Consider the following 20,570-nt stretch of genomic DNA (forward strand, 5'->3'; position numbering starts at 1 on the left):
TCATTGTATCTTTACCAAAGAAGCATAGTATGAACAGCTGTCAAAGTCACCACACTGGATCTTTTTATAACTTTAAATCTTTTTATGACCTCTCAAGCATCAAACTGCCTAGCCATTCTTCCCTGAGCAACTGAGCACCCACCTGCTAAATAAAATGCAAAATGCAAAGAGATGGTTTTGTAAAGCAGATAACAATGCAATTACAAATGATTCACTTAAAACCAGCTTAAACCAGTTTAATGAAATAGTTCAGGCACTTAAAATCTACTGAAAGTGTTAAGCGGAAGAATGTTCAGTTATATATTCTATCAGCATGCTTTAGTTTTATGTTTATGTCTAATTGTGCTTTTTTATTTTTTAAAGACTTTTTTCAGCACATTGTCCTTTTAACTTAAATATGTGGAACTTACAGATGCCCTTACTTTCATACCCTTTCCACTAGGGACAAGGAGCATGGGGCTTGTATCACAACCAGTGTGCCTGCACACATTTCCCTTGCCAAATGTCAAGCTCCACAGCCCTCCTGATTTTAATTTCAAAATGAAGTGGCAGTTAGGATGCTGGAAACTGAAACATCAGTCTCCAAGATCATCTCTATTTTCAAGAATGCCTTGGAACTCAGAGACATCAGAAAAAATAAAAATGGGACGGGAGAGCTTCAGATAGTTGCTTTTGTTTAAAAGTGGGACTAGCAGCTCAGATCACACACACGCATGTACAAAGACAAAAATAAGTTGGACTAGTAGAGATAATCTTTTTTAATCTTATTATAACTGAGCACAATCACCATAGCAGCCTTTTGTGGTTAGGCAACACCCACTGATAGAAATGATTTTATAACAGCATCCTCCAGTGCTTTGAAAATTCAAAATTTAAGTATCAGCCTCTTCTAATATCTGCTTTATATATTTAAGAATTGCCTAACTGACTGAATACGGTGGTAAAACAAAAGTGGCAATTTTGGGGTTTATTTATTTATTCTATTTATACGCAATCTGGGTGGCTGACATGGGATTAAAAACTTAAATTAGCAAAACATACAAATGAACAATAATTTCTGCCCTTCGTGATCCTTCTAGAAGCAGGTGAAGAACCAGAAATGACAACCTTCTATCAGTGATGTTATGCTAGAATCACATATGAAATCTAGAAGTTTCAGCTGCTGTAATTTCTTATCATCTCAGTTTTGATGGTAGTTAATAAATATGCCCATTGTGAATACTGGCTTGCTGGCAAAGTGCATCATATCAACACGCCACAACCAGGTGTTACTAAGGCCTAACTCTGCAAAACAGTCATTGTATATTCAAAAGGGACGGACTAAGGTTTCATAAAAGAGGTGCATGTATATTCCTCTTGGTCTTCAGTGAGTAAAAAAACACACTATTTTATTACATATAGTGATAAAGAACTCTGAAACAGCTTGGGAGTGTAATAGTCTTCAATCAATTGCTACTCTTCATTGAAGCTCTAAGGCAGTGTTTTTCAACCTTGGCAACTTTAAGAAGTGTGGACTTCAACTCCCAGAATTCCCCGTGCTGGCTGGGATATTCTGGGAGTTGAAGTCCACACATCTTAAAGTTGCCAAGGTTGAGAATCTCTGGGCTAGACTGATCTAGGATTTAAAAACACTGCTAAGGGATTTGCACCTTCAGCAGAAAGGATATGAGGGAAATAATGTGTTTGCAGGTGGGAAGGCCAGAAAAGGAACTGAACTGCAGGCAGCACTTAGTTCCTTCTGGGGCAGAATTAATTATTTAATTAGATTTCTATCTCACCTTCTGTTCTGGAGTTCAAGAGGGGTACATAACATTCCCTTCTTGCTTTTTGCACAACAACCCTGTGACATGGGCCGGGATGAGAGAGATTGCCCAAAGTCATCTACTGCTTCTGCATATACAAACGTGGCCAAAAGTAGTGGTTTGATTGATTGATTATATGCCATCAAATTGTTGTCAACTCTTAGTGCCCACATAGAGAGATTGGTGTTGGAAAAATATTGGTGCCCCTCCCTTTTTTCTCAAAGAATCCCAATTTGTCGTGAAATAAATTGAAACTGACACAAGTAAATGGCATCCACCATTCTTTAGTCCATAATCCATAGAGCAGATGCCTTTGATGTATGACTTAACAAACATCACAAAAGTGGAGGAGTACCAATATTTTTGGCCACATCTGTATATGTTGGAGAGCTCCCCTCATTTTATTTTCATGTTTACAAGGTTTGTTTTCATTTAAACAAATCTGCTTCTTCCTCCCATTATTCCCAATGAAAACAGAATAGGTTGTATTACCTCCATTATCACTGTCTTGTGTTCCTCCCATTCTAGAAGTATGAGAGGGCTTTTCAACAAGAACTGTTAAATAACCTATAGCTTTTTAAGTGTTCTCAAGATCTAATATCAGAAGTGAGTACTGCTGAAAGAAATATACTTAGGTCAAAGACTTGCACAATCAAATGGTCCAAGAGAAGGTTTCTACTCTGTCTGTCCCTAACTCTGCTAATCTGGGAATCCAATTTCTTTTCCTTCATGAAAGAGGTTGATCCTAAACTGTTTGCTTAGGTGCCATTGTTAAGTGTAGCTTAGCCAAATTCTGTGCTGGACTGTGGTCCCTACAAATTATTGTCAAAGAATGTGAACAGTAAATAATTGCTGTCTCCTCCATATCATAGCACATTTATTGCCATACTTCGTAGCGTTTATTAAAGATTATGCTATGCATGCATGAACACACATATCCAGAAATAAGAAGCACTGACTTTATTAATACAGGGTTGGTAACAAAACATTCCGAAAGCCACTGACCCTGAAAAGAATTTCAGAGTAGTCCAGTGAAATGCTACAGTTGAAATTTGAAACTTGTAATGTGGATTAAACAACCAAACTATTGTAAACAGATATGCTAGCCTGTTTGTCCATTCTATTGTAACAGAATAATGGATTTTTAAAAATACCATCTATAGTGCTAAAGACAGCCCTTAAAGCAAACTGCATTAAAGAGAGAGTGGTTTCTTTAAAGTTGTTGATCTTGCTGGATTCCCATCTAAACTATGTGGATCTTACTGGCATCCTTGCACTCCATTCAAGATTCATTTGCTAAATCTGTCAAATTTACAAGTTTACAAATATATATTGGCTTATATTGTGCTATTCAGCATTAGTAATGTAGAGTTAAATAATCATTTGGCTTTTAAGCATGGTCCTATAGACTTATGTTTTAGTTTTTACTTATATACTTTTATTTTCCAAAGTATTTAAACATCTTCATGGAATATATGTCATACTTCTGTGAATGCATTTTGGAAGTTGAGTGACAGTCCCAGATTCAGTTAAGAAAGCACTTTCCTACACGAGATGATAGTACCAACAGGGATAATTATTATATTTCTGTATGTAGCTGAATTATTAACTACAGTTGCTAAAATGGATGGTTTTCTTATCTGAAGACTGTACCACTTGCCATGTTATGTTTGCACTTCATGCTAATCTTTTCAGATTTAAGTTGGCTTTGGCTTAGAAATATAGCATAAAACTAATTTTACCATGATAACAACAGCACTTATACATTGTACAAACAGCACCAGAGAGGCACAAAAATAATTTTAATGTTTTGTGTGCACAAAATCTTGGGCTTCAATTCTGTACACATTTTAGGATGTTCTTCCCTGTAAATTCACATCAGGTTCAGAGTCTTTATTTAATTCCACAGAATAGTTAATTGTATTAAATCAATGTACACAAAACAACTATACATTCATTTGTAAAGCAGGATGATAGCCACCTTATTTATACAAGGCTTTCATAACAGTTTATGAAAAGCATTTTCAAATCTAGGAGGACTTCATGATGAAAATTTCACAATAAAATTTAAGGTCTTATATTGGATGCATTTTAAGGCTGCAACTGTATACAGATTTACTTCAAAAGTTTATAGAATTAACAATATAAAAATAACTCCTTAAGCTGTTACATTTTGATTCCTTCTTGTATAAAAATAAATATCCTAAATAGAATTTTTCTTACTATACTTTTAAATATTTTAAGGACAGAGTATTATAATTGTCACTATATTATCAAGTGCAGGGAATTTATAACTTTGCAATTAGGAGTGTACACATTTTCTAAATAAAAAGATTTAATTAGTCATATAAATAGTACAGTGAAGTAGAGGTATTAGGCTTCCCCTCTTTTGTTTTAAAGTTGGCATGAGCTAGATTTATAATTTCACTATATATTCTGAGTTCTACACATAGTAAATATATAAGCGTATATTTGATAGAGGGCTTTTAATTTTAAAAATAAATTAACCTTTAGTTGGCTATTAAAAGCCATGTGTGTTCCTTTTTCCAATTTATTTAAAAAGGTTAATGGAAAAGAACCAGTCTGGAGTTTTAGACTGTAAACTGTAATATAGTTTTACTACAGTTGCTTTCTTTTCAGCTACAGAAATCAGAGATCAGCTGAAAATTAGACTGGTACAAAATGGGATCTTGTGCAATTATTGCAGAGAAGATTAAACACTTCCAACCCTAGAAACGGCACATCATTAGGGAAGGGGTGCTGCTTTAAATGAATTTGTTAAATCCACTTTAATGGAACAGGATAGGATGCCATGAAATACTAGAAATAGTTTTTGTTCCCATTGCAGGACATTTAAGAGACTTTTGCGAATGGCATGCATGAATAAAATACAGTGTTTTTGTTTCAAGATAAACTATCCTATATATAATGGCATTTTTCAATTCTATCAGTGCTTACTCAGAAGTCTGTCCACTGATTTCAGCAGGATTTATTCTCAAGTATCCAGGATCGTTGCCTTACTCAGCTGATTTTCATAGAAATCTGTATCCAGTTAAGTGAATACAGCCTAAATCAAACCTTACATTTTATTCAGAAAAAAAAAACCCCAAATCAGATAAAATTGAGATGAAACTTCAAAATGTTCACATTTAGTAAAGGTAGATTTTGTAATTGAAAAAATCTGCCTTTTCAAACGCTGGAAAGCATCAATATCAAGTTAAAACATAATCCTATTAATAATCTTTTCTTTTTCCTCCTTGGATTAGGCCTGAAGTGAAACACATTCAAAAATACAAGGCAAAATATTTTTGCGGATCTGTGATCAACACGTTTAGTTAAACACTGATATTACTTGATTTCAGTGAGACAAGTGACCAAAAAACAATTCTGAAACTGGTCTGTGTTTTGATGTGGTTTCATCCTGTTCTTCCTCCAGGGCCTCTGACAAGGAAGAAGAAGAAGATAAAGTTCTACGGGACTTCAACTTCCTCCTAGGGGTTGTGGCTATGTTAAGGAACTTATTGAGAGGGGCAGGTTTCTTTAAGCCTTTTGTCAGCTCATAGAAGGCAGTATCATCAGACAAAAGTCCCAGGACAGTGCTGGTAGAAGTCAAGATAGAAGCAGCCACTTTTATGTTCTTCTTGATGGAAGGGTTTTGTCCAGTGTTGGTGCGAAGACCAGGATCATTTAAGAGATGCCTGACTGCAAAAGAAGAGCCTTCTTTTAAATACTGGAATGGTTTCTTCCCACTATAGTCTCTTAAACCAACCTTGGCATTGTAAACTTTGACCAACTCGGCAATAACTTCTTCTTGCCCATGGATAGCAGCAATATGGAGTGGGGTATAACCTCCGTACGACTTGGCATCCACATCAATGTGAATACCTCCTTTCTCAGTCATTTCTATAACTTTCTTCAGCGTTCTGCAATTTCCACTTTTAGCTGCCCAGTGGAGAACTGTGAAGCCACTCATGAAATCTCTTTTGCTTGCCAGATTCAAGTCAATGAGCAACAAGCCGTGAAGCTGCTGAGACCACTGGCCAGCTGTGGCTTTCACGACCCACTGGTGCTCTGCAGGTTCCAGTGGCACACTGGCTGTGCTGTCAGCTTCCTCACCCACCTTTAGTGGTTTGGCCCCCCTTCTCAGGGAAGGGGATTTCGACCCCATTTCACTTAGCTGCCGCCTCTTGGCGCGAGGGGAGGCAGACAGAAGTATGGCAGAGGCATCCACTTGAAGACCATCTCTGACTCTGGTCTGGTCTTGCTCAGGGCTCAGCTCCTCAGTGCTCCTAACGCTGCTGGAAGGAGGCATGAGGCGGACCGGCAGCATGCAGGGCTTCTCGGGGGCACCCTTGGGGGCCAAATGGTCTTTGCCACTGGGCACTTTGGGCATCTCCAAGCCCCCCTTCTGAAAGAGGTTCTTCAACTGGAACACAGGGATCGTCCCACACACTTCAGGGCCACCCTCTCCAGGCGGGTTAGGAGACGCCATGAAGCCGGCAGGGCAAGCAAGTGCCCAAGAACCTGCGCCTTCTACTTCCTCGTCCTCGCCAGACAGGTCCCCGGAGTCTATCGGTCTCCGTTCCGCATCGGAGGAGTCCAGGGCCAGCTGGTGTTTTTTTTTCAGCACTACCAGCTTGACCCCCTCCAAGTCCTGCACGACGGCCACGCTGTTGACCAACTGGATGAAGCGCTGGCGGAGAGCAGCTCGTTCCTCCGGCTTCGCCGCAGGCACGTCCAACAGCGGTTTGAAGCGGCTGAGCAGCAGCGAATTGCGCACCTTGCCGCCGTGTTCCTGAAGAAAGCCCAGCACGGCAGCTTGGCTCAACGCGGATTCAGCCATGCCCGCTGCGGCCAGATGGGTGAGGCGGACAACGGGCGTGGAGCCGCGGAGAGCGATGGTGACCGCTCCGCGGGCGGCTGCAGCCACCTGCCGCCGCCGCTTCCTCGGCTGAGGAGGAACCTCCCTCCGGAGCCCTCCTTTCCAGCTGGCCAAGAGCGCACGGGGTGGAGTGCGATAGCAAAGCCACCGACCGTGGAGGTGGCTGGGATTTGTAGTCAAGAACACACCTGAGTGCGAACGTGGCGTTTTTCCTGAAACCTGAGGGTAGCTCCCAGGCGCCGCCGCAGGTCGTTTTTCCCCGCCTCGCCTTCCCAGGCAACAGGCGCCTGCCGCCTTCCATCCCACCACGTGCGTCAAACTAAGACAAGATGCGCCCCCTCTCGCTCTGAGGAAAAGCAGCAGCAGCAGCAGCAGCAGCAGCAGCAGGAGCGTTTCTGTGGTCTTGGGGGTTTCTTCTGGAGCCCTCTCGGCATGGCAGCCCTGGCCCCCGGGTTGAACGAGTGCCGGGTCACGCTGGCCGAAGTAGATCAGCCGCTCGGCGTGGCCGAGGCCAGGGCAGCAAAGCGGGCGTGGCAGGGAGCTGTTTTGAAGTACCTTCCCCGGCGCTCTGGGAATATTGCGCTGCGTGGGCTTGGCAATAGGAGCAGTTCTGTCGACGCAGAAATACGCTCAGGAAAACAGTGTTGGTCTGGAGCTCTCCGCAGTGTCGGAGGATACCAGAATCCTAGAGGAAGGGCATACATTATACGTGCGAATATGCTACAGAGACACTCATTCTGTTAGTGCCACACATTTCTTTCCATTTTGCCTCTGTCTGAAGCAAGAATGGGCTTTGGGGAGCCCACCCGGTTCCCTCTCCAACCAACTACTATCTTTAAGAAATGATTATGTAGGAAGGTAGTATGTTCCAAAGCAAAGCACCAGCTCTACTTGGGGCCCACCAAAGTCCACCAGTATGGTAGAGAGTATCTGGAAGAGCTAGGGCACACCTGGGCAGCCATTTTTGGAATAGGAAGAAATCTCCCATGACAGCCATTTGGTGACTGCGCTGTCATATAGTCCTTAATTCCAAATGTGTCCGCTGCTCGACCTCTAAATATTAAATACAAGTCAGCAGATTCAGAGGCCAACCATAACACCTTGTAGCAGCCCAACCTTGGTAGCAAAGTAGGGGCATGCAGAATTTAGGGTGTGAGGCAATTCATGTGGGCATCAATGTTCCCGTCAATAGGCAAGTCTCAAGCCACTGAGGTCTTCAGAGATATGCACATTTTAAAAAAATCTATAAGTTTTATTAATCCATTTTCAAACAAACTTACATGAAATAAAAATGAACAATCACAGCTCTGCACATGCTATTGAATTATATACCAATCTCTTGGAATTTAACATGTTCAAAGCAGAGATATATATTAACAACTCCTTGAAATAGATTCAGAACTCACAATGGCTGCTCGAAGACAGCAGTTGGACTGATTCTTCTTTCCATCTGAACCCATGGAAGGTATTCAAGTCTTAAATCACCACCTGAAGTTGGTAATGGATAAGGAGAAACAAAATTTAATCCAGCTAAAATACTCAAAAAGCAAATACAAAACAAGGGCAAAATTACACTTAAAAAACATGCCCAATAAAATTAAGGCATCTGCCTTTGTTTCTTCTGAATTTATGGAGCCAAATTTTCACTAGCTTCAGTAGGAAGAAAGATGACCACAGCATGAACAAATGTACTTGCCAGATTAACTTCTAAAGGCAAGAGAGCAAAGAACATTTACAGCAAAATTCCCTTGGCTGGTATAGTGTTTGCTTGGTTTATTTCTGTCAGGATTTCCTTAAGTAATTAATTATTTTTGCTCCCAGTTATTATGCCAAAACCACAGCTTTCAAAACAATTGCTGAAGCTTAGAAACTGAAGTTTCTTTTGTCCTCAGGGTGTCTTGTTAATGTGCATCTGCTTAAGCTGTAGTTTTAAGGAGTCTGGATTGCCTAGGCTCCATCCTTTGGGGCCACTGGGCACATCTGGGATTTTGAGAGCATCTTATGGGCACAAAAGAGCTGCCATGGGGAATGTGGCTGGTCACAGATCTCCCACTGAACGAGAAGCAAGCTGGTAAGCTTGCATCCCCACTATATTTTCTAGACTCTCAGTTCATGTTTCTGCAACAGTGGTGGTCTATCGTTCTGGGGAACAGGGCATGCTTTTCATGGTCTAACTTTTATCCTGTACTGCACTTAGTTCTAACTGCAGGTCAGACTTAAAAAATCGCTGCTGCTACTGCTATTAATCTCTAGGCCTCATAGGATCTGCTTCCAGCAGTGCAAATATTCTCAGTTAAGGCAATGAAGGGTACTCGCGCTAGCAATAGGACTGGTAACAGGACTCGTACTTATAAAATACCATTATAAGAAGAGCAGTTACAAGTATACTTAGAACATTCCAGACTCTTTTTCTGTAGGTGGAGAAAAAGGCAGGAGTGGATCCCATAGCTCTGATCAGCCTTCAGTAAGGTTTAGCTCATTAATGGAAGGGCGGGGGCTCTGTTCTGGTCTAAACTGGCTGCAGCCATGGACCCCTGCAGCTGCCGGCAGGCTGTGGGTGGGGCTAGCATTGAAAGCCAACCGAGTCGCTTTGAAATCCCTCTGCAGAACAGATTGGCTGATTGAGGTGGCTTGGTCTACCTCAGCTCTTTGCCAAGGTAGAACAACTTGCCTCTGCTGGCAGTCTGCACATGCCTAATATTGACTTAATTAAACTAAATTAATATTAAATGGTAATTAAATACATTTGAATGTTGCTATGACCCTGCCCATTTTATCTGGAATGTAGCCCTAAGCATGCTACTCAAAAGGCCAACTCCCAGAAACTTCTCTGCCTTACGTATTTGTCTAGAGCAAAACACGTTTACTTACACATTTCCACTCTCACACACTGAGACGCTGTCTTCCTATACCCTTCACGCCATTCAGGTCCATGATCTCTTTTATGTCACTGTTAGACTTTGAGGCATGTTCTATGGCTGTTGTGAAGCCTCACTGCTCTGTGTAGGGTCATTCTCTCTGAGAACAGCATTTGAGAGAGGGGAATGCCTCCAGTATAACAAAACGCAGTCTAAAATACCACGCATTGATGCCAGCGGATGAGTTGTTTTAAAGTGTGATTGGATTGTAGGCTGTGTGCGACTTCTTATTCCCTTTTGCAATTCAAACTTCAATTGGAGAAAAAAAGAAAGAAAAATTGTTTTTTTTTTTTGACCAAACCAATTTGCAATGAGTTCTGTGCTTTCTTAATACCATATAATCCTCCTGTTGTCTTGTAACCTTTTCAAGTTTACAGGCTTATTGTGTAACTATGTAGCCCTGCCTTTCACCTTACTGATGTATTACCCCACCCTTTGCCTTGGATGCTTGTGATGTGTGTGGGAATTTTGTTGAGATGACCTTTTTGCTAGTTACATCTACACATGAAGGCTCGTTCCCAGAGGTACACTTTAGCTAAACATGGAGCTGTTTATGTATTACATTAAGACCTATACTATCAGCCCATCAACCTTCCTGTTCAGTGAAGTAAATATATAGAAATACAATAAAAAAATCTTTCAAACTAGTTAGTAAAATACATAGAAGTCATGCAATTACTATAATTAAAACAACTGCAGGGCTCTTAAGGGAGTATTCCATAAGGGTGTGTCTGAATGTGTTCCTTTTCTCAGTGTAATGGTGGGGCCACTCAGGTTTTCAATGGACTTTTTTCCCCCTTTCAGACAAGACTGCAACGTTTGCTGATGTTTGTGGCATTGTGACAAAAAGTATTCAATAGATTACATACAGTATGTATGTGTCTATATGTTTATATGTATATGCATATGTGTATGTGTGTGTGAATGTATATCTATATCGATATCTAGCTATCTATATAATTTGTCGAGCTACTTTTTGATCAGTATATATGTTCTCTGTTCCAGTAGTAAGGATTAAACAAAGTAAGGGGTGGGAATTTAGTGTCATCCTTTACTGTGGATTTCCAGTGCTAATTTACATACTGGCATTGTAGCACTGTTCCAGTCTTCCACATACACGTGCATTACTGTAAGCAGGAGAGATCTAGATGTGTGCAACATAAAAGGGCATACATTTCAAGATCCACGTACTATAATGGGATGAAATATATTAAATAATGACATTGAATTTATTCCATAGACTTTTACCCTTGACTCTGGGAAGAAGCAAGGCCATGCTTACAATGCAATCTGATGCAAGTTTAATCAGAAGTAAGTTCCCGTTGGGTTCAGAAATACTAAAGCATTCAAAATATGTGTTATTACTAATGCAAATAATACATTCAGGGGATTTTTGTAAAAAGTAAAAGAATACGAATCTCTGTCCCAAAGGGCTTGCAATTTCAGCATCAGAGGAAGGGTAAGTGAAATGGAGGTAGGACTGAATGGGATCAGCATGTATATGTTTCAGTTTATGCTTAATCTTTGTTAAGGTCATATAGATTAAATGACTGTGCCAAAGGCTAATTTAATTTACTTTAACCTAAAAGTTCAGGGTCAGTACGAGAATATTTCTAGCCTGATGTTCTTTCATAACCAGACTTTACTGCAAGTATTTAAAGCATTTTTCCTCTGTTGTAAGGAAAGTGTAGCACTGTGTTGCAATACTGATGGAAGGAGGAATAGCAAAGGCATAATACGAGTTTTTCCGTGCAGCATGAATGTTATTAACAGAAAATTGAAAGTTGTTCTTTGCAAACGGTGGAAAAGCTGATCCTTATTCTTTATTTGGGAGGGTGTTATGGTGCCATTTTTAAACCTTCAGGACAGAGCTGATCTGCTCCTAGAATGCAATCTTGTACTCTATAGGCAATGGAATCATAAAAGTCAGAGCTATCAAATTATTATATTTTTCTTTGAAACAAAGGATATGTTATGTGAAGGCAAACAATTCTTCAATTGTTCAGGGGAGAGATCAGTAAAATTTCCATAGACCAAAATAAATAAATAAATAAAAATCAGATAAGAGCTTGTGGAAGAGACAACATTCACAGATAAAAGGCACCATTTGAGTAGAGATTGATATAAATCAAGAGCCAATTCTACAATGTATTGTGTCATGTAGAACAGTGGACAATATCACACACTGTTTTTCAAGAAGGCAAAGATATCGCTGAATTGGGTTACTGTTGAAGAATAATCTTTTGTCTGAGCCAAGTATTTTATTTAAAGTGGCGTTATACTTGAGGATGGACTTGACCTGATCAATATTGTGAGATGGTGTTCTTCAGAATGCAGATGGAGGAAATCAGAAGACAATATTTCAATCTACACATTTTTTTTCCTTTGGGGGAGGGGAAAGGAATATGGAATCCAAGGTGTCTAGCTTAGCTTTTTAATATATAGTGGGGAGGATTATGGAACCATGTAGTTCTTCAGCTGCTTTCAGAAATAATCAGGTCCTGAAAAAATTATATGGCATTCCTTTTCTGAATTATGTAGATGCCATTTTGATTTACATGCCTGGGTAAAATTGGGAGAAAAGGACGGTGCTAATTTTGTTAAGAGATATGGAATTCAACACATTACTGTAAGTATTCTCCAGAAGTGTAGTAGATGAGGAGGAGGAGGAGGAGGAGGGAAAGGAGGATTAAATTGCTGGTTAAAGCTTTGAAAATTAAAGTGGAAATACAAATGGTAAATGACCTGGACAATGACTTTTTATTGGATTTACAAAAGAGGTTTGCTAATGCCACAAAGAAGCCTTTGGGATGGGAAAAAAAATTGAAGAGAGACCAAATCCTATGACAACATCTGAATGAATTAAAGATCAAGATTGTTAGAAGTAAAAGGAAGGAATCTAAAGTTGGTTTGTTTGACCAAGGTTAAAATGTGACATGTTTCTATAAAGCTCTGGTAACCCTTTATGGACTTTTTGCTGACACCAGGACTGAAAAGTTGATGATTTATGGATTTGCCTATAGATAAGGGATGGCTTATGGGAAGAAGAGATATTTGTTTGTAACCTTATAGGGGGTGAAGAGTTATTATGTTTGCTTATACTTGCTGTGATGAAGATTGGAAGTCACTTCTTTATATATTTCTTTTCCTTTATCTTACTTTCTCCTTTCTCTTTTTTTCTTTATCTTTCCTTGCACTTTTTATTCTTTCTTTCTATCCCTCTTTCTTTCTTTGAGTTTAGCTTGTATTTGCTTTTACTCTTGTAATCAAAATCTTCAGTAAAAATTATTTTAAAAAAGGATTAAATTGCAGGTTATGCTAGATTAGTTAAAAGTCAAATGATCAGTTAAAAGTATTGTGGTGGCCCCTTACCCTCCTGGCTTTCCAAAAAGGTTTAAAGACCTGGCTCTGTCAGTGTGCATGGGGCAATGTGGGCTCTACCGGTCCCTGGGGGTGGTTAGCCCCCTGACAACACTCCCTGGAATTACTCACCAACTCTCCATCTTTCCTGGAACCTATTTATTTTTAGGACTGTTTTTATGTTGCATTTTAATGAATTTTATCTCTGCTGTCAATTGCCCAGAGTTGTTCAATGAGATGGGCGGTGACAAATTTGATAAATAAATAAATAAAATTTTCTTTTGTATGTAAGAAGTTAAATGACAATTGCACAAGAATTTGAATACTAATAAGGGCCTTGTTTCTGAGGCTCCACTGGAATGAGAATAAAAGCAAAGAAAAGCAGAACTGTAAATAGCTTGCTTGTGCAAAACCTAGCTCTTATTTTAGTTTCTTGAAATCCACTGGTCAATCAAAGATAAGGAATTATAATGTGGGTATCCATACGAAAGGTATCTAGGTGTCCAAACTGTAAATGGTGCACTACAGAAATGTATACCTCTGTTCCAGAGAAATTTTCTTTCTACTGCATATGCCCACACAGGTGAGTCAGAATACAGTGCTGGGGTTCTCCTGCTCTATAAAGTGAGTTGCCTAGATTACGGGCTACCTTGCAAGATAATTATGGAGGGTAAAGTAGTTTCTACCAGAACAAGGGAGATGAAGCTAAGATGTAACAGAATCTACAATTATTTAGGATGCAGGGTAGCAGGATCATAAGATGCCTCATTGATTCTAGCATTGCCACAGTAAGCATATAGTGACATAAAAGTTCATCTAAATTAAAGGGATTGATATAGCCTTGGGTGAGCTTGTTGCTCTCATCTAGATTATTTAGCACCTACATGGGGCACAAAGGTCATGCATGGTCTCATTGGCCTCTCAGAACATAATCTTGTTGAGTAGCTAAATCTTCAAGGATAGGTTTCTATTCACATCTGCTTAAACATGGGTAACAATTGTGGAACTAAGCTTATGGTTTAAACAGATGGGACATGTGGGCATAGGGATATCTGGAACAGTATCAGGATCCTGTGCCCCTTAGATGCATGTGATTTTCATAGGATCATAGGGTTGGAAGGGACCTTGGAGATCTTCTGGTCCAACCCTCTGCCCAAGGCAGGAGTCCTCATAACATCTCAGACGAATGGTTGTCCAGTCTGAGTAAGGGAAGCAGATACAGAACAGAGGTTTACTGTTCATGCTGTATAAAATGTGACATCTCATGGAAAATTGGGCTATAGCTAAAATGAACAGCTGCAAAGCAATGAATGTTTGGAATTTACATTTTTGACACTGCCCTGTGGCCTGTTTATTTTAGGTTATAACCTCGCTTGCCATGACATGTGATGAGATCTTATCAGGAGACCAACTGAGCTAGCACAGTCCGTCTTAGCAAAAGAATATTTCATTAAATATTTCAGTGAAATGGAAAAAGTAAATTATTTTAGCTATTGATCAATGTGTGACATGAAAATATTTATGCTGTTTGTGTATAAAGAATTATATCAAACAGTAAATTTTTTAGATGTTTTTGTATAACCCTGGGATTGCATATATATGTTCAGGACATTAAGACCCATTAAACACAATTTGTTTCATTAATGAATAAGACTACACTGAAATGTAGATTCTAAAACAAATAAAATTACCAGACAGTATACAGATAATCCTTGTTTAGTGACTGCTTTGTTTAGCAACTGTTCGCAGTTACGACAGTGATGAAAAAGTAATTTTATGACCAATTCTCACATTTATGACTTTTGCAGGTCTGTAAAGCAAAGGAAAGCTGAAGTAAGATCATAAGCACAGTCGTGGTTTCACTTAGTGACTGCTTTGCTTAACAAGTGAGTTGCTGGTCCCAATTGTGATCACTAAATGAGGACTATCTGTATATGCATAAAATAACAATTTGAACATTACCAGAAAAAAACACAAATCAGCCAGTGTCAGCTAGTCAAACAATAAATTGCCCAGTTCTCACTGGGCACCAAACTGGAGTTACCCATCTCTTTGTTTATAGGTCTCTATCACATCTTTCCTTGGTTGGGGCTGATGGACAGTTTTAAAAAAGCTATTTTTTAAAAACTGTTGCTAAATTTGTGAGTTGTAGCCATTTTTAACTGTTTTTGCCTAAATTTGTGAGTGGTAGCCATTGGCTTAAAGGGAAGAAGTAAATATATAATTAGATAAAGAAATTAGATATTTTTAGACATACAGAATGACAATCAGGTTTTTCCTTTTATCAGATATATTCTAGAGTGCAGCATATTTCCTTTTTCCCATAGAAGTCAAGGGAAGTTATGTATGATTGACCCATCCCAATGTATATGCATACTTCCTTAATTCTCTTCATTCTCTTCTCTTCATTTTGCATTCTGTTGTCCAGATATAATGTTATCCTGAGGAAGCTGGCAAATTATATTTTAAACATGCTGATTTGGTATTAACATGCCAGAAACCTCCCTGTCCTTGTTATTTTCATTTATAGCTGAATGTCAGGATTTGGTAAAGGGGCTAAAGCTTGGTGATTGACCAATGGTTCTGCCCCGCTCCTTTTACAGGGGGGAAGGGCTTTGATGTTTTGGGGCATGAAAATGGGCAAAAATGGGACAAGCGCTCCTCATTGCTTGGCTGAGGCATCTCTGTGTTCCCCTATTGTAGAGGACCCACCCAGAGTCCCCTGTTGTAGGGGAAATGGGCAGGAGAGAAATCCAATAAATAAATAAATATAAATAAATAAATAAATAAATAAAATATTGGTCCCATATATTGTTCTGATTGCTGGGTTGGCAGTGCTGTGCAAGGTAGACTCACAAACATACCTACGCATATAGTGTCCCTGTATACTAAAACAGTCTGAACAGCCCCCTAAATTGTGGATGCCTTTTAACTATGAAATATCAGGGTGAAGAAAAGGCTGGTCATTTGGAAATGCCATGCTTTGAGATGCCTTCTTCATTCCAGATTAGATCAGCAAAACCAGTATGAGGGGATAAGCCCCTGTTACCTGAAATACACTGTAGTTCCTATTTGAATATAAATGAGGAAGCGAAATGGGGAAGCGATTTATAAATCTGGTGAATAAAAAAAAGTACTAGGAAGAAGTATTTTAGGAGACCTCTAGCAAATTCAACTATTAAAACTAGTTTTAGGTATAGGAAGTAATTTGTTATTGTGCAACAAATGAAAAGCATCCCAAAAGAAGGAAAAACATGAGAGACCAAATATCATGACACAAAAATGAAAGTGGCATTTTACATTGCAGCATAGTAAAAAATGAACATACATACTCTATGCTGATCTTTGATTGTAATAATAAATTTGATTTGATATGTTCTGGAGCTATAAAGGTAGAGGTAAAGTCTTTTTTGACTCAGAGGTGACTCTTGTTGAATCATCAATGCAGCCATCATTTTTCTTGACCACACTATGGAAACAAACAGTTATGCCAGGACTGCACTGAAGGCACACTCTAGAAACTATTACAGTTTTGAAGAAGATGCTGAGACATAACACCATATACTGTAATGGAGCCATTCTGCTTCATTGGCATCCTTGAACATTTGCATCCCCAAGTATTGGGTTATTTATCTACTTGGGCTGAGGCTGGAAACAAAGAAACAGCCACAACAAAACCCAAATGCCTGAGATACAAATGAAAAATAACTCTCAGTGCAGTTTTTAAGATGTGCCTTCAGGGTCATACAGCCAGCACCGTGTCATGGTTAGAGTGCTGGGCTAGGACTGAGGAAATTACAATGAAGTCTCCAGTTGAGCTTGACTCTTGGAGATTGTGTGGACATGTCCATGTTGTTCTCTTGACAGCAACATGGAAGTGTTTGCTGTCATTTTCTTTCAGTCCAGTTTGCAGTCCTGGGGCTTCCAGGTGGTCTCTCATCCAAATACTAGCGCAGTATGTCTTTGATTTGTTTTTTGAGATCAGCCAAGTTTAGCTGGGTGTTGCTCCTTGGTGTGACCCAGATTTTAAGTCTCTGCTCAGATACAAAATTCACTGGATGATTCTGGTCTAGTTGGTATGTGTTAACTTAGTATCTCACATGCTTGTTATAAAGCTAAAATGTTCAGGGAAAGGAAAACTACCAATACTTTGAACTCTTTGAGGAACATAACAATATAAATGCAATAAATAAATGATACTATATATGCCTTTTCAGAAATGTTCTACTTAGCTCACTGTGACTTGGTCCTCAATAAGTGGGCATAGAATTGCAGCATCTGAGGCTTATTTTAGATGCACTGGGCAGTGGCTTCTCCCTTTGGAAAAGTTATTTTACTGGGGCAGTGTTATTGTTACTATTTATTAATTTCCTGTTGCTATCCAAACGCACCGTTGATCTTGCTGTTCGTCACCGAAGACAAATTCCTTGTATATATTTTATACTTGGTCATTAAAGTATTTTGTATTTGTATTTGTATATAAGGTTGAATAACATTTTAAAACAGCTGCAGTAAGAATTTATGTGATCCCACAAAACTGTTGGATCATGGTGGAATATAGTGATTAAACAGACTCAGGTTTGCAATCCTATACAACCTACAGCTTGTGGGCCACACGTACTATAGTCACCACAGTGTCCTTGTGAGCCACTAATTCAAGAGTATACCGTTTTAGAACGTGCCACTTTTTTTTCCTTGATGCGTAATCTTTGTCTTAGATCCTTTTGAATTTTCCAAGATGCTTTTTCTATTTTTTTCCTGGCCTCGCCCACTTAAAAAAAATGTTCTCCCTTGCCTGATACTCAGCAAGGTTTTTCTCCCAAAAAACAGTTGTCCATTTTTGCTATATCCAAACTAAGCTTAATTCTAAATATGAAGAATTTCACTGTGGAATTGCACCTAGGATTGCACTGTAACCTGGGCAGGTAAATAAACGAAGAAGTCCTCATTTTACATTTGCCAGCAACTTTTCTTAGGTGAATTATTCTCTCTCTGGACTGCTGCACCCTATCCTAGAGTTAAGGAACATCAGACTCCTTTACAGAGCTATTGGAAAGAGGTCAGCGATGCTGCCATACTGTGCAGCGTAGTGCTACAGCATGCTTTTTAAACTGATGTTGTTATTTTTATAGCTCCTGTACACACACATCTGCACAGACACGCAAAGTAGACTGCCCGAATCCGCATGGGATCGAAACAAGCAAGGGACGATAATTCCCAGCATTCCTCCTGTGGACTGCCGGGCTGCAGCAATTCATTTCGTCGTCTTCTCGCCGCTCCACGGAGACTTCTGCAAGCGCAGGGGTTCGCGGAGGCTCTCCCCGACTTTCCCCACGGCTGGGAGCCCCGGGCGAGCAGGGGCGGGCCGCGTCTGCGTTCTCCCCAGCCGACGAGGGGGAGTTTCCAGGAAGTGGCCATATTGGATTCATTCAGTTGCATCAATCTAAGGGAGAAGAGCAGGTCCGGGGTGAGACGACTTTTATCTAGCGCTTGAGAAGGAACTGCTGGCCACTGACCTCTGGACCTTCCCAGCGATGGCTGCTACGGACTTGGATCGGTTTTCTGTGAGTAGCGAGAGTGCGCTGTCCCCCCACTGCCACCGGGCTAAGGGCAGAGGCTGGGCGCGCGCTCGCCTTCGCCCGGCGCTGGAAGGAGGCTAATGGGTTTGGAGTAGCCCGTCTGCTTCGTGGTGGGTTGAGGGAATCTCCTAGGTAAAGGAGCGGGGGAAGATGAGGTCTCTGTCCCTGTGCCCGGGCTCTGGGGTGGCTGGGGTGTTTTGCTCGGTCTCTCTTGCGGGGCCAAGCTGGCGGTAGAGCTTGGGTGAAAGGGAGTCGCCTTCTCTTGCGAAAGAGCTTGCACCTAAGCGCACTCCTGAACCCCGAGGAGTTGCTACTCCCCCCGCCCGCAGAATAAACTGCGTTTTTGTGTTTGTGGCAGGAAGGTGGCTCTTACCGGGGTATACCTAGGACCGGAGCGGACGGTCTCTTCATTTACTTGGAGTGGGTGTAAACAAGGTGTGCAGTTGAACACCAAGGATCTTGTCCATATACCCAAACGCTCTACTAGGTTTGGTGCCTGTGGCCTGTGTTAGGGTGATACCCATCATCTCTTCTCTCCAGTTGTTGGGAATCTGAGCTTTCCAATGGATTCTGCCTTGCGGTATTTTTTTTTTTTTTTTTAGCTCTGCTGTGGTAGGAGATCCCTGGTTGGGCTCCACCAATGATACTCACAGCTGTAATTGTGAGCATACGTACCACCCAGTCCTGGAGATGTTTACATCAAATAAAGTCACATTACCTTCGGAGTTATTTCTTTCACCCCACCCCACCCCCAGTGAACCCCACTGAAAGCAGAAACTCATTTGTGCATCTGGGAAGAGGCGCCACCTTTCACCGGTAATGGAATTAATGAGATTTCTCCTTGGTGAGAGACATTGTGCATTTAATGCCACCTACTTATTAGCATGAACGATATCTACAATTGTTGAGCTTTTCTGATTACAGATTAGGGCTATCTGGTCTCCTTTGTAAAAAAAAAATCTAGATAATCACTAGATGACACTAAAGGACACTCTTAACTCTTTGCTGCCATTTAGTGGTTATCCAAATTTTTGCATACCAGATTTGGTAACACTATATATTTTCTTTGAGTTTTAAATGTATTGAGATAGAGTAATTGGACCCAAATTAATTTTTTATTTGATGGGTTTTATTCCAATGAGAAATTCCAAGGGACTTGATTTTGTAGATGAACTGATGATGCTAGACATATTCCCCTGGACAATTACTACAGTTGTAGAAGCACATTGCTTCTATGAAGGTGCCTTTTATTAATTAATACTGTCCATAGGTTTGGTGGAACAATTTCAGGACGAGAGTATGGAAACCAGATCAGAGAGTATTAGCTACAAGCTTTTTTTTTTTTTTAGTGTTTTAGTCATTTTTTTCTGCAAATGATTTCTCATACATCTGCAGTACACTGTGTAAGATAAAGAGCTCACTCAACATGGTCGAATGAAGCTTGATGTTTGTGGCACATTTCAAATAACCAGTTCAGACTGTCTCTTTCTAATCTTTTTTATACAGCTCTGCATAGGAACGGAATATTTATTTTTCTGTAATCTCCCAGTATTCTGCCTGTCCTTTGTAAAACAAACAGCTATTTCCCTCACTTTCCAAGTAACATTTTACAAGCTGATTGTCAGACTTCTGTGTGTGCCATTATGTTATGTAGAATACAGCTAATGTTTTGTTTGTGTGGCCAGATGTCTTTGGCCATTGCAAATCCTTAATTGTGTGAATGTTGGCATCTCAACAAGGCAGAAGTAAGGAATGGCTTTCAAAGCCAACACTGTGCATATCTCTGAGTGGTAAAATCAATTAAATGTTGGATTTGCACATTTATGAAACGCATGCTAAACTGTGGCTTGCTGTGTTTGGAATGTCAGATGGAAAATGAGTGTGTTCTGTATACTGACACGTTCAGTGTGAAAGAACACTCTTGTTGAGAAGAATTGGAATACTATACACATATTGTACAGCTGCCTGCATATATTGAATACATTGTATAAGGAGTGAATACGTGACTCTCAGTGGAAAACTCTGTTAA

General features: G+C 40.1%; 2 protein-coding genes across 4 annotated transcripts in view; one reads left to right on the plus strand and one right to left on the minus strand.

Moving 5' to 3' along the window:
* Positions 1 to 2,707: 2,707 nt before the first annotated feature.
* SOWAHA (sosondowah ankyrin repeat domain family member A) lies at positions 2,708 to 6,869 on the minus strand. The gene has a single exon (XM_007431893.4). It carries the CDS (start codon positions 6,643 to 6,645, stop codon positions 5,161 to 5,163), a length of 1,485 nt encoding a protein of 494 aa, XP_007431955.2. The 5' UTR covers positions 6,646 to 6,869; the 3' UTR covers positions 2,708 to 5,160.
* An 11,162-nt stretch (positions 6,870 to 18,031) lies between these two features.
* SEPTIN8 (septin 8) overlaps positions 18,032 to 20,570 on the plus strand; it is a 72,329-nt gene continuing 69,790 nt past the window's right edge. For 2 of the 3 annotated variants that reach the window (XM_088133722.1, XM_088133723.1), the window contains exon 1: positions 18,042 to 18,526. In XM_088133722.1, the coding sequence (XP_087989848.1) occupies positions 18,497 to 18,526 (30 nt within the window). In that variant the 5' untranslated portion in view covers positions 18,042 to 18,496. Of the gene's footprint in view, positions 18,527 to 20,570 lie in introns of all 3 variants that reach the window. The other variant, XM_088133724.1, reaches the window with a different exon arrangement.

Source organism: Python bivittatus, unplaced genomic scaffold, assembly GCF_059951505.1.
Source record: "Python bivittatus isolate LINGU-HERP-01145 unplaced genomic scaffold, Pbiv_v1 ctg000080_np1212, whole genome shotgun sequence".
In the NCBI taxonomy this organism is placed as follows: Eukaryota; Metazoa; Chordata; class Lepidosauria; order Squamata; family Pythonidae; genus Python; species Python bivittatus.

Excerpts from the sequence above, each read along its gene's own strand:
- SOWAHA (XM_007431893.4), bottom strand. The coding sequence starts at position 6,645 with ATGGCTGAATCCGCGTTGAGCCAAGCTGCCGTGCTGGGCTTTCTTCAG.